The following is a 13158-nucleotide window of genomic DNA, read 5'->3' as shown; positions in this document are numbered from 1 at the left end:
GCATGGGTTATAAGATTCAGAACATGGAAAGTTATCTAATCTTACCTCCAATTCAAAGGCAGAAGTCACTAAGACAAACAAACATGGGATTTATCCATCTTCTACTTGTTGAGAAACTGAATAGCTTCAAAGTACCTGTGTCATAATAATTTTGTAAATTTACAATTCAAAAATTTATATTTCTTTATAATAAGCCAAAATATTTCTCCCTATAACTCTTTCCATTCCTCACAGTTTTAAACTTTTAAGACTCCGTTTATCTGTCTCTCTCTTCCACACACACACAAATACACACGCACTGAATAACCCATATTTCTATATATTTAAAGACAATCATTATGTCCTATAACCCCTAACACTTCATATTTTCACTTTTTCATGTCAGTATATCAGATTCATTCAATAATTTGTATATTTTTTAAATGCTTTTTCACCCACTTAACATCACAAGATAAATTCTAATTCAATACTGTTTTGAAAATGTAAACTCAAAACCAAATAAACATAAGATGTTCAAAACTAGATAAGCATACTGAAAACATGATGAGAGTGTTGACTTTATATGGGCCTACTCTCAATAATAAAAATCCTACCAACTTCGGAAGACACGCACACTTAATAGCTCTTAGTCAGTATACTGCCCGGAGAACTTCACCATACACCAGGCCTGACACCATTTCCTAAGGAAATCCAAACCTATTTCCTAAGGAAAGTATTCTGAGGGTCTGGAGCCCCAAAGATAGATCACAAATCGGACTTTGAAAATCAATAAAGAACAATGAGAACATTCCAGATGCAAGAGTAAATGTGTTTATTAAGTCGAGCAAAACTGAACTTCCATACATTTTGTAAGAAGAATTTATGTAATTCTTAGTCAATTGTTCAAAATTACAGGCACACACTTAATATTTTCATCATTTGTTAAGTTCACTGAAGGAACTAGTCTATCAGCTGATACCTGATGCCAATGGGGTGAGGAGCTGGTGATAAGAGGCATTAGCTGACATTACTGAGAACACTACAGTAGCAGCTCTATGTAGAGACTGAAACATTTTACTCAAAGCGTCTGGAAACTCAACAAGTTGGTTTACAGAAGGCTGATCTATAGGTTGGTCTGTAACAAGAAGACTGGCAGCTCCTAGAAGCCAAGTTGGTTGGATCCCAGAATCTGGATCCGTAGCCCAGTGAAGGGAAGCCACAGACTCCATAACTCATGGATCTGGAGCCCTGGGATCCACAACCCAGTGAGTAGCAGCTTCTGGATCCATAGCTCAGGGAATGGCAGCTGCTGGACCCAATGCCCACAGACCCAGAGCAAGTTGTCTGGCAGGGATTGCAGAGTGTGGAGGTCCTCGGACTGTTGCAGGATGTCTGGCAAGGTCTGGACACCACGCAGGATGTCTGGCAGCTGGTGGGCTCACAGCAGTTCTCCTGACAGGCACTAGCAGGGGAGGAGCTCAGCTGACAGGTGCTGGGAGAGCAGGAGTCAGTGCGGTAGACCAGGTTGCTGGGGCAGGACGAGCCACAGGAGGAGTTTACATAGCGCATGTACCCCCCAAAGGAGCTGGAGGAGACGTTTCCAGAGCAGCAGCTGTAGGACATGTTGGCAGGAGATGTAAGTTCAGCTGAGTGACCGTGAGGAAATGCTCTGAGTTTCAATGCCATAGTCTGGGCTCCAGGTTATATATACTCTTAGAAATGGGTGTGTCATCGTCCAGATGCTCCCTCCTCCTCGCTTGTCACTTTATGAAAGAATGCCTTGCTAGGTTATTGCCTAACTCTAATTTATCACATCTTCACATAGTTAATTGTGCTTCAATCATTCTGATACACCTTGGAAGAAGCTACTCAGTTTCTTTCCCCAGGAATTCTCTATGAATTGACCTTTGAAGTTATACATCATCACACTTCCAAATACCCTTCCCCTTTTTATCTATGTGGGCCTTGAGTCCTTGTCACACCAAATGGACTTGCATAAACTTTTCCTTCACTTCTGCAAGGCTCTCAGGAGCATCAGTGGTTACTATTTAAAATACTTTTCCCTTTTCTTCATAAGCATATAACAATGGATTTCTCCAAATACTAACTATACTCAGGAGACTCAACAATCTATCAATCAAATCTTTTACTCTTTTTCTATTTGAATTAATCCATGTAATTACTGATATGTATTATTGACTTTCTTATATCTTGAGCTCACCACTGGAATTAAGGGATATGGGTATCATCCTTGCTGACCATGCCAGTGGACTTCCTTAAAGGGAATGGAAGCCTTAAATGCTTCCTTAAAGGATGCTCTTCTAGAGACAAATCATAAGAGACTCTTAATCTCAGGAAACAAACTGAGGGTTGCTGGAGGGGAGAGGCGTGGGAGGGATGGGGTGGCTGGGTGATGGATATTGGGGAGGGTATGTGCTATGGTGAGAAAAAAAATAAAAATTAAAAAATTAAAAATAAATTAAAAAGAATAAAATTACTCAAATAACTTCATAAATGTCCCAACTTGGAGTCTGTTTAAAGTAATAGCTTTATACAAATTAATAAATTTTAACTATCAAAAGAGCAAAAAATGAATAGATGAATAAATAATAAAAACAATAAACACAACCCTTTGGGTGAGACTTTAGGCAGAAGTGTTTGCTGGAACTGAGTTTCTGCATGTACTTTCTGAGAAGCCTATGTTGCCGTAGGCATTCTTCTCTGCTTTATCCTAACCCAACTCACAGGGGTTTTTTGTTTTTTTGTTGTTGTTGTTTTGTTTTGTTTTGTTTTGCCTTATTTCTTGGTGAAGGGACATATTCCTAGTTCTGCTTACTAATTTATATCTCAAATTATATTTCGGGAATTAACAACAATTTTCTGAAGCAGCTAACTTGAAGTATTAGAGCTACATGGGTCTTTAATATCTGTGGCCAACCCACACATTGAAAAATTATGCCTTGGAGAGGTTCAGTGAATGCCTCCTAACTGCTAGGAAAGATAGAAGCGAAGACCACTGTCTCTTTATGCAGAGTTAAGACCCAAATAGTCTGCAAATATAAAAAGCAAATTTAACTTTAACTTGTCTCAGAAAAGAATCTATTACGCTTATTTACACTAAGATATAAAAGGCTAATAAAGCTTTATTTACCTCTCCTAAGAATATTTGCATTGAATAATGTTCAACAGTAGAATTCCATGCATCACTGATCTTCATGCATTTAAAGTATAATTTTACCTTCTAGCCCAAGAAAGAGAAAAGAATCTGAATAACCCCTATTTAGATTAATGAAAAACAACAACAAAAAAGGGAGAAGAAAAAGGGTTTCTTCTTATCCAGTTTGTGCCCATTCATCTTCTTTCGAATCTGACATTTTATTTGGTTTAACTAAGGGGAATGGCATTTACAATTGCCATTGAAAAGAAAGCCCCTTAACGACCTGAGAATTAACTTGCTGAATTCCAAAGCACGCTGCTTCGGAACACTTAGTTACTTTGTTTTATGATTATCTCTCCCATGCAGAATCCAAAGTGTGGCATGCATCACATGAAGTGCCCTTGTGCAATACTTAAACCATCACTCTGATTCACTGAAGTAAAGGAAGTTATGCTTTATGAATGGACACCTATTAAATTTACTAAAGAAGTATGCGCCATCCCTAACATATGGGATTCCTTAAAATGTCAGCCTTTAACTCCTTTAGAATGCACAATGTTTCTCTCTTCCTGTTCATAGTTGATTCTGCTAAAAATAAATAGGTAAATAAAAAGACTTTCTAATACCCGGAAGTTCTTGCTTCTCCAGGCAGGATCCCCATACCTGGGAATTAACATGAAAATAAGTCAGGAATAAGTCAATTCCAATTAACATCACCCCACACCCATTCCTAATTAGGTGAACACTTTTCATTACTCATTCGTGCCCTTTGTACAGATACTAGTGAATACCTTATAAATGCTAATAAATGTGTCCCACTGAAAGGAAGAAAAGGCAAAACAAAACTACAGTGGTTTTAATAGTCCATAAGTGGATCCTGGAACTAATAAAACACTGTGTACTCTACAAACATAGGCAAAGTTTTTAAGAAAAAAAAAAATCACTATCTGGATATGCCTGTAGAAAAATGCTATACTGCAGTACTTTTTTTGGAAATCGAGATATACCAATACTACATAGAATAAATGAGCATTAGAGAGCTCAGTAGCAACAAGTAACTTCATGATTTGAATTACTTGAGTATTTGTTATTTTTACAGTTCATCCCATTAATGTAGTTCAGTCTTCAAGTTGGCAATCCCCTTTTGCAATGTTTTCAGAAAATTTTGAACACCTTTTAAATCAAGTGAATATGACCAGAAACAGTAAAAATCCATATATGCCGGCCGATACCTTTATCCTACCTGTTCACTTTTATAGTCTCAAAACTGCCTTCTCTAGATTTATTGAGCTATCTGCAAAGGTTCTGTCTGCTTCCTAGCAGCTTTTCCTCAGTAGGATTTTACTTTCCAAATTCTCTCACCTAGGGAGTGATTTATCTGTTAAAGATTATCACTAAGTATGGGCTGAAAAGACCATTTCTGGGGAAAGGTTGAGGAAAAATAGTCCACCTCTCTGCTCTGGCTTCTGACCCAGGCACCAGGCAAGTTGGCTGTGAGCTGCTACTTTCCCAGAGGTCACCCTGCTACCTTGTTTGACTCTCTGGGCACTGGAGCTCCGCTAATATAACCACAGCCTCTTCCTGATGCAAACTGACCGTTTTAAGTCTGCAGAACCACATCATCCATAACTTTGATTTTAAATGAAAAAGCCACTATAGCTGATTTCTAGACTCTGCTTCCAGACTTCCCTGATCTTCTTCTTTTTTTTTTTTAATTTTCAGCATAACAGTATTCCTTGTTTTTGCACCACACCCAGTGCTCCATGCAATCCGTGCCCTCTCCAATACCCACCACCTGGATCCCCCAACCTCCCACCCCCCGCCCCTTCAAAACCCTCAGATTGTTTTACAGAGTCCATAGTCTCTCATGGTTCATCTCCCCTTCCAATTTCCCTCAACTCCCTTCTCCTCTCCATCTCCCCTTGTCCTCCGTGCTATTTGTTATGCTCCACAAATAAGTGAAACCATATGATAATTGACTTTCTCTGTTTGACTTATTTCACTCAGCATAATCTCTTCCAGTCCCATCCATGTTGCTATAAAAGTTGGGTATTCATCCTTTCTGATGGAGGCATCAAACTCCATAGTGTATATGGACCACATCTTCCTTATCCATTCGTCTGTTGAAGGGCATCTTGGTTCTTTACACAGTTTGGTGACCGTGGCCATTGCTGCTATAAACATTGGGGTACAGATGGCCCTTCTTTTCACTACATCTGTATCTTTGGGGTAAGTACCCAGTAATGCAATTGCAGGGTCATAGGGAAGCTCTATTTTTAATTTCTTAAGGAATCTCCACACTGTTCTCCAAAGTGGCTGCACAAACTTGCATTCCCACCAACAGTGTAAGAGGGTTCCCCTTTCTTCACATCCTCTCCAACACATGTTGTTTCCTGTCTTGCTAATTTTGGCCATTCTAACTGGTGTAAGTTGGTATCTCAATGTGGTTTTAATTTGAATCTCCCTGATGGCTAGTGATGATGAACATTTTTTCATGTGTCTGAAAGCCATTTGTATGTCTTCATTGGAGAAGTGTCTGTTCATATCTTCTGCCCATTTTTTGATATGATTGTCTGTTTTGTGTGTGTTGAGTTTGAGGAGTTCTTTATAGACCCTGGATATCAACCTTTTGTCTGTACTGTCATTTGCAAATATCTTCTCCCATTCCGTGGGTTGCCTCTTTGTTTTTTTGACTGTTTCCTTTGCTGTGCAGAAGCTTTTGATCTTGATGAAATCCCAAAAGTTCATCTTTGCTTTTATTTCCTTTGCCTTTGGAGACATTTGCCTTTGCCTAACTTATTTTCAAAATGGGAAAAAAAAAAAAAAGAAGAATATGCAGAGTGATATGGGGCAAACTCTAGGGCAGTTTTCTGAAATGACTACACTCCTAACTGTTACCATTTTATCATGTTTGTTTCATCTCTCTCACTCAGTTAAAGAGATAAAACGTTAGAGATAGGATCCCTCGGTGGGCCAACCTCAGTCTGCTGCTCTTTCCTATCTTTCCACTAACGCATTCAGTTTGAAGGAGTCTGCTAGGAAGTTTTCTGCACACATATTTATAAGTCTATGCACTTTGTTGTTTTGTTATTAATATTTTAAGATTTTATTTATTTATTTGAGAGAGAGAGTGTGGTGTGGAGAGGGGCAGAAAGAGAGAGAGAGAATCCTCAAGCAGACTCCCTGCTGAGTGCAGAGCCCTTCGCAGGACCCTGAGATCATGACCTAAAATCAAGAGTCTGATGTTTACCTGACTCAGCCATCCAGGTACTACCGTTTCACTATTATTGTTTGAAGTGTAAGAATGCAGTCTTTTTTTTTTTTTTAAAGACTTTATTATTTATTTATTTGACAGACAGAGATCACAAGTAGGCAGAAAGGCAGGCAGAGAGAAAGGGGAGAAGCAGGCTCCCTGCTGAGCAGAGAGCCAGATGCCTGGCTCAATCCCAGGACCCTGGGATCATGACCCGAGCCAAAGGCAGAGGATTTAACACACTGAGCCACCCAGGTGCCCCAAGAATTCAGTCTTATTGCACATATATTTGTAAATGTCTTTTTATGAAAAGTTACTTATTTTTAAAATTTTTTTAAAATTACTTTTAAAATAAATCCATGTTGATATTTGTATATTTGGGTATTGTTCTATTTTCACTTTAGGGGCACTTTTAAGCCAGGCACTGTTCTAAGCACTTTATTACAAATATTAGCTCATTTTTAATATTAGCTTAATCTTCATAATAACCCCATTCAGTACATATTGCTATTGTTTTTATTATAGAGATGATGATGAAGCTGAGACAAATAGGTTGAGTTTCTTGCTCATGGCCACTCATGTAATAAGTAGCAAAAATAGGATTTGAACCCAGATAGTGGACCCATTGTCAGAGTTTGTGCAACAAGTACTTTATTATAATATAAAGATCTAGTTTCTTTCTTGTTACTATTGTATAGAATTCTTCTATAACAATATCACATTTAATGTACTTATTTCTTTATTATTTTTGACTTCTCACTATCACAAACCTTGGGACAAGGAACATACTTGTACTTACACACACATCTAGGGTTCCTGTCAGGTATACACTTAGAGGTAGACTTGCTAGATATTTTCAATTTCATTTTCAATTTTGGTGTAGTAATTGGGAAGCATGGCCTTTGGACTCCGAATGGTTGGGTCTGAATCCTGACTCCATCATTTGGTAGTTATACAGCTCACATTCCTACACGTTTATTCTGTTATTATTACCTTTTATCAATTATTCTATAGAATTATTTCTTCTTTCAGGTTAATTTTTCAGGAATTCTTTGTGTGTTCCTTATTTTATGCCTTCGTCTTTTTTTAAAAAAACAACTTATTTGTCTATTTTGGAGAAAGAGAGCAGGGGGAAGAGGGGCATAGGGAGGGGAGAAAGAATCCTCAAGCACAGTCCACGCTGAGCACAAAGCCTGACTCAGGACTTGAACCCACAGCCCTGAGATCATGACCTGAGCCAAAATCAAGAGTCAGGTGCTTAATCGACTGAGCCACCCAGGCGCCCTGCCTTCATCTTTCGTATGTCGCAAAAAATACTTCTCCACTGGGTTGTTTGACTGCCTTTTTTAAGGTCAGCTCTGCTGAGGTAGAATTTACACATAATGAAATTCACCTCTTTCAGGCATACAGTTCAATGGGTTTTGACAAACATATACAGTCATGTAACCACCAACGCAATGGAAATACAGGACATTTACATTATCACTCAAAGTTTCCTTGTGCCCATTTGTGTCAACTCCGACCACCATATACCTGAATTTCCGTCCTTACGGCTTCAGAAATGCACTGTAAATGGAATTGTCTGTTACACAGCTTTTGGGGGCTAGTTTCCCTCACAGAGTACAATGGTTTTGAGATTCATCCATATTCTTATACAGAGCAATAGCCCCTTTCTTTTCATTGCTAAATGGTATTTCTCTGTATGTATGTTATCCACTCAAAGCACCCATTGACATTTCAATGATTTCCAATTTGGGGCTCTTAGGGACCAAACTGCCCTGAGCATTTACGTGCAAGTTTCTTCATAGGCATATGTTTTGTATTTTTCTAGATAAATGCTTGGCAGTGGGGATTGTTAGTTTATATGGTAACTGCAATGTTTAGCATTACAAAAACTCTGCATGGCCATTTTCCATTTTGCATTCCCAACAGCAAGGTATGAAAGTTCCAGTTGTTCCAAATCCTCAATAACACCATGCATATTATTATTATTATCATTACCATTATCCATTATTATTTTGCCTACTCTAGGAGGCATGTAGTGATGTCACATGTGATTTTAGCTTTCATATCCCTCATGATAATAAGAGTGTATAGCTTTTGATGTGCTATTTGTCTTCCATAGCTCTCCTTAAATGGTGCATATTTAAAAATGTTTTTATCATTTTGGGGTTGTTTCTCTACATACTTGAGTTGTAAGAGTCCTTTGTATATCCTAGATCCAAGGTTTCTATCACATATGTGTTTTTCAAATATATTCTCCAGGGTTGTGGCTTGTGGCTTGTCATTTCATTTTATCAGACTGTTTTGAAGAGCAGATGTTTTTAGGCTTAAGTTCAATTAAAAAAAAAAAAATTCTGGTATAGGGTACAAAGTTTGAGTCAAAGATTTTTTTTTTCCTTTTGTGTCATATAGATATCCAATTATCCTAGTACCATTTGTTGAAAAGACTGCTCTTTTCCTACTGAATCACCATGACATCTTTGTCTAAGTCATATATGCACAGACATATTTCTAGAATCAGTCTTCTGTTCCATTAAGGTACATGTCTACCCAAAACCACCATGCCTTAATTACTATAGCTTTACAGTAAGCCTTGACATCAGATTGTAAATCCCCAAACTTTGTTCTCTATTTTCAAAATTATTTGCCTATATGTGTTCCTTTTCCTTTCCATATAAATTTTAGAATGAGTTTGCCACCTCTACAAACAACCTGATATGTTTTTTTCATTGGGGTTATGTTAAATCTACATCCAATTGGGGGAGAATTGAAGTCTTAAGAGTCTTTGTTTCATGAGCGTGACCTATCTCTTCTTTTAATTACACGTTCTTTGATATCTCTCATCAATGTGTTGTGGTTTTCATTATACAAATCCTGCAAATGTGTTATTAGGTTTACAGCTAAGTACTTCGTGGAATTTGGTGCTATTTTAAATGGTATTTTAAAATTTCAATTCCTATTTGTTCATCACTTTTACATAGAATTGCTTTTTTTGTTTGTTTGTTTTTTAATACAACTTTGTATCCTGCAAGTGTCCAAAGTCCATTTATTAGTTCTAGCAGATTTTTGTGAATGATATCTGGTCTTTCGTATTGGCTCTAATGTCATCTGCATATAAAGACTATTCTTTCTTCCTTTAGATATATATGATTCCTTTCTTTTGGTCTCATTTTACTGGGTAGAATCTCCAATGCAATGATGAAAGGAATGGTCAAAGCAGACATCCTTGCTTTGTTCCCGAGCATTCCATCTTTCTTTATTCACTATGTTGCTACTAGTATGGTTTTGTAAATGTCACTTTTTAGGCCGAGTAAGTTCTCTTCTAAATCTTGTTTGTGAGAGCTCTTACCATTAGTGCATTTTCTAAATGCTTTTTCATGCATTTGTTGAAATTATTGTATAGTTGAGTTTTTAATCCTTCGATGTGATAAATTGCACTAGGTGATTTTGAATATTAAATCAACTTTGTATTCCTGGGGAAAACATCCTTGATCATGATGTATTATACTTTTAATATATTACTGGATTAGATTTAGTGACATATTTTCCAAGGTTTGTTTTTTTTTTTTAAAGCCTGTTTTATGAGGGGTATTGGTTTGTGATTTTCTTGTAACAGTGTCCATGCCTAGTTTTCTACGAAGGTGATGTTGATCTTATAAAATTAGTTGAGAAGTGTTTATGCTTCTTTTTTCCAAAATATTTTATATAGAATTTTTTTCAAAAAAAAATTTTTTTTGAAGATTTTGTTTATTTGACAGAGAGAGACACAGCAAGAGAGGAAACACAAGCAGGGGTGTGGGAGAGGGAGAAGCAGGCTTTCCGAGGAGTAGGAAACCGGATGCAGGGCTTGATCTCAGGACTCCATCCCAGGAGACTGGGATCATGACCTGAGATGAAGGCAGCCGCTTAAGGACTGAGCCACCCAGGTGCCCCTTTTCAAATATTTTGAATAATTTTCCAATGAAGATGCCTCAGGTTGGAATTTGCTTTCTTGGGAAGTTTCTAACTGTCATTTTAATTTCTTTTATACATATAGGGCAATCCAGGATATCTCATTATTTTTGATAGAGCTGTTAGTGTATATCTGCCAAGGAATTTTCCCATTTCACCTATCGTGTCCCAGCAAGTGACCTCAGAATCCAGCAACAGTGATCATATAAATCTGCATGGGCTATAAAAAAGGCAGATAGTGGTGACCTATCTCACGACCACATGGAGAGTATGAGCCATTGCTAGGGCCACTGTGGCCAGAACACAAGGCGAGTTTAATGATACCAATTGGAGCAAAAACTGAATCCAGAAGACATAAAACCAACACGGTCACATGTGCTACCCATTTTTTTTGTTTTCATGCTAATCATTTCTGCCATGATATAAATATACTGTCCTCCCTCAGATGTTCATTCAAATGAAATTTTATTGCTTCTTTTTATTAAAAGTATTTTAAGGAAACCAAACATCTTTTGAATCTTATTTAGCTTGACTGCCTCAAAACAGAATGCTCCAGTTGAAAAAAATGCCCTCGTTCACTCCTTTCCATAATTTTGTGTGGACGTGCATGGCCACTTTTCTACCCTACTTTGTTCTCAGGGCCTCCGTTAGCTGTGTGTTACTAAGGCAACAGAATGCAGTGATAGCTTTTACCCTGCATTTGAAGTAAAGATCGTTCCATGGATGCTGACTGTATCATTTACCTGGTGGAGGTTCCCTCTTCAGTCTGCTTGTCAGTTGATAAGCCCAATTTTTCTAAAAGAATAGAAAATACTCAACTCATCTGTTTCCAAGCCTTAGTTCTCAAATCCCCATCTTGAAAGTTTTTAAAGATACGCGTAATCTAGGGGGAAAAATTAAGGGACTGAAAAAGGAGTCCAGTAGTACATTCAACTTCTATGTTCCTTATCATTTTATTTGTTTGAACTCAACACCATAGACAAAACGGAAACAGAGCTTAACTAGGAATTGAACAAACTGCAGATAGTTTACAGAATCAGATATAACTAAACTTACCAAGGAAATGCTAGTGTGTGAAACTACAGATTACAATGCCTGATTTTTTTACACTGATATAAGTTTTAGTGTATGATGGTGGAAAGAACACTGAATGAGAGCAGTTTATGTTGTTACGTAGATCAGAGGCAGGACCAGATGGTTGTTAAAGGTCCTGACAATTGCAAAATTCAATGGCTTTAAGATAAAATTCATTTTCTGATAATTCAGTCTCCATAATGAGTTTCCACATGACTCCATTTTGTTACTTAACTATTGTTCTTTGGCTGGTTTTGAAGGAAAAGGTAAATCCCCTCTCTAGCAAAGTATAAGCAAGATTCACAAAGCCCATGATCCAATTTGGTTAGAAAGGATACTGATAGCAAATGTGAAGAAAGTCATCTATTTCTTAGAGAGTGTGTTAGAGTTCTCCAGAGAAACAGAACTGTTCAAATGTGCATGTGTGTGTATGAATAGTATAAAGTATGTATATATACATGCATATATATGTGAGTGTGTGTGTGTATGCATAGGCAGAGAGATTTAATTTTTAAAATTGTCTTGTGTAGTTGTGGGGGCTGGCAAGTTTGAGATCTACAAGACAAGAGAGCAGGCTGGAAATTCATCCTCTTGTGGCAATCCTTTGTCTGAATTCCAGAACTTGACAGGATGAAAACTCGGGCAGGGTTTCTATGCTGCAGCCTTGAAAATTCCTTCTTCAGGAAACCTTATCTTTGCTCTGAAGGTCTTCAACTGATTGAGTGATGCTTACCCATACTATGGAGGTAATCTGATTTACTCAAAATCTACTGATTTGTATGATAATTGGACCAACATCTTAACTGGTGTTTGACAAATAACTAGATACTACAATTTAGCTAAGTGGAAACATTATAGTTACAACCATAACAGATAGTTATTAAGGCATTAAACAGTATCAGCAAATAAGGCATTATCAGACATTAAAGTATTAGGCAAACATTTCTTTCATCAGAAAAATATAACTCATTCTGCTATTTACTTCTGCTGATTTATTACTTCTTCATTTATTTCAATAATATTAATAATATAGAACTTGTGAATATCTCAATATTTTTGAGTCATTCTGGATTAAATTATATTTAAAATCACAAGCTTTAAAATCTCAACAGCACTTAAAGGAAATCAAAATTGCTCTCAACACAAGTGTTTTAAAAGGTAAAGCACCCTCTGGGAAAGACATTCATCTTGTCTATTTAGAAAAGAAAGAATGCTTGGGCACCTGGGTGGCTCAGTGGGTTAAGCCTCTGCCTTTGGCTCAGGTCATGATCTCAGGGTCCTGGGATCGAGCCCCGCGTCGGGCTCTGTGCTCAGCAGTGAGCCTGCTTCCCCCTCTCTCTGCCTGCCTCTCTGCCTACTTGTGATCTCTCTCTCTCTCTCTGTCAAATGAATAAATAAAATCTTAAAAAAAAAAGAAAAGAAAGAATGCTTAAAAATATTCATAAGCCAGTACTATTCAATGCAAATTAAATCTCTATATATTCTATATCTTATCATAATGACAGATGTTTTCTATGTATTTATTTACCAAATTGATTTTCTGTAATGTTGAAATGTTCATTATAATAGTTGTAAGAACTCTTGACTTGAAACATGAGACTTTGAATCTGTTACAGGAAACCACATTTGTTAGGATGTATTTATTCACTTAAATTTATAAACTGTGTTTGCCATTTGCTGTAAGATATGAGTTTTTACACACTTCACTTGTCATTATTTGTATCTCAATTATGGCATCACT

At 37.2% G+C, this 13158-nt stretch overlaps 1 protein-coding gene across 1 annotated transcript; it reads right to left on the bottom strand.

Annotated features, from left to right (window-relative positions):
- Positions 1-1074: 1074 nt before the first annotated feature.
- LOC116872408 (keratin-associated protein 13-2-like) lies at positions 1075-1665 on the bottom strand. The gene has a single exon (XM_032865573.1). It carries the CDS (start codon positions 1663-1665, stop codon positions 1075-1077), a length of 591 nt encoding a protein of 196 aa, XP_032721464.1.
- Positions 1666-13158: the final 11493 nt, after the last annotated feature.

The sequence above is a fragment of the Lontra canadensis genome, unplaced genomic scaffold (assembly GCF_010015895.1).
Source record: "Lontra canadensis isolate GAN:19392208 unplaced genomic scaffold, GSC_riverotter_1.0 scaffold29, whole genome shotgun sequence".
NCBI classification, from domain to species: Eukaryota; Metazoa; Chordata; class Mammalia; order Carnivora; family Mustelidae; genus Lontra; species Lontra canadensis.
This window is presented reverse-complemented; position numbering and strand designations above follow the sequence as displayed.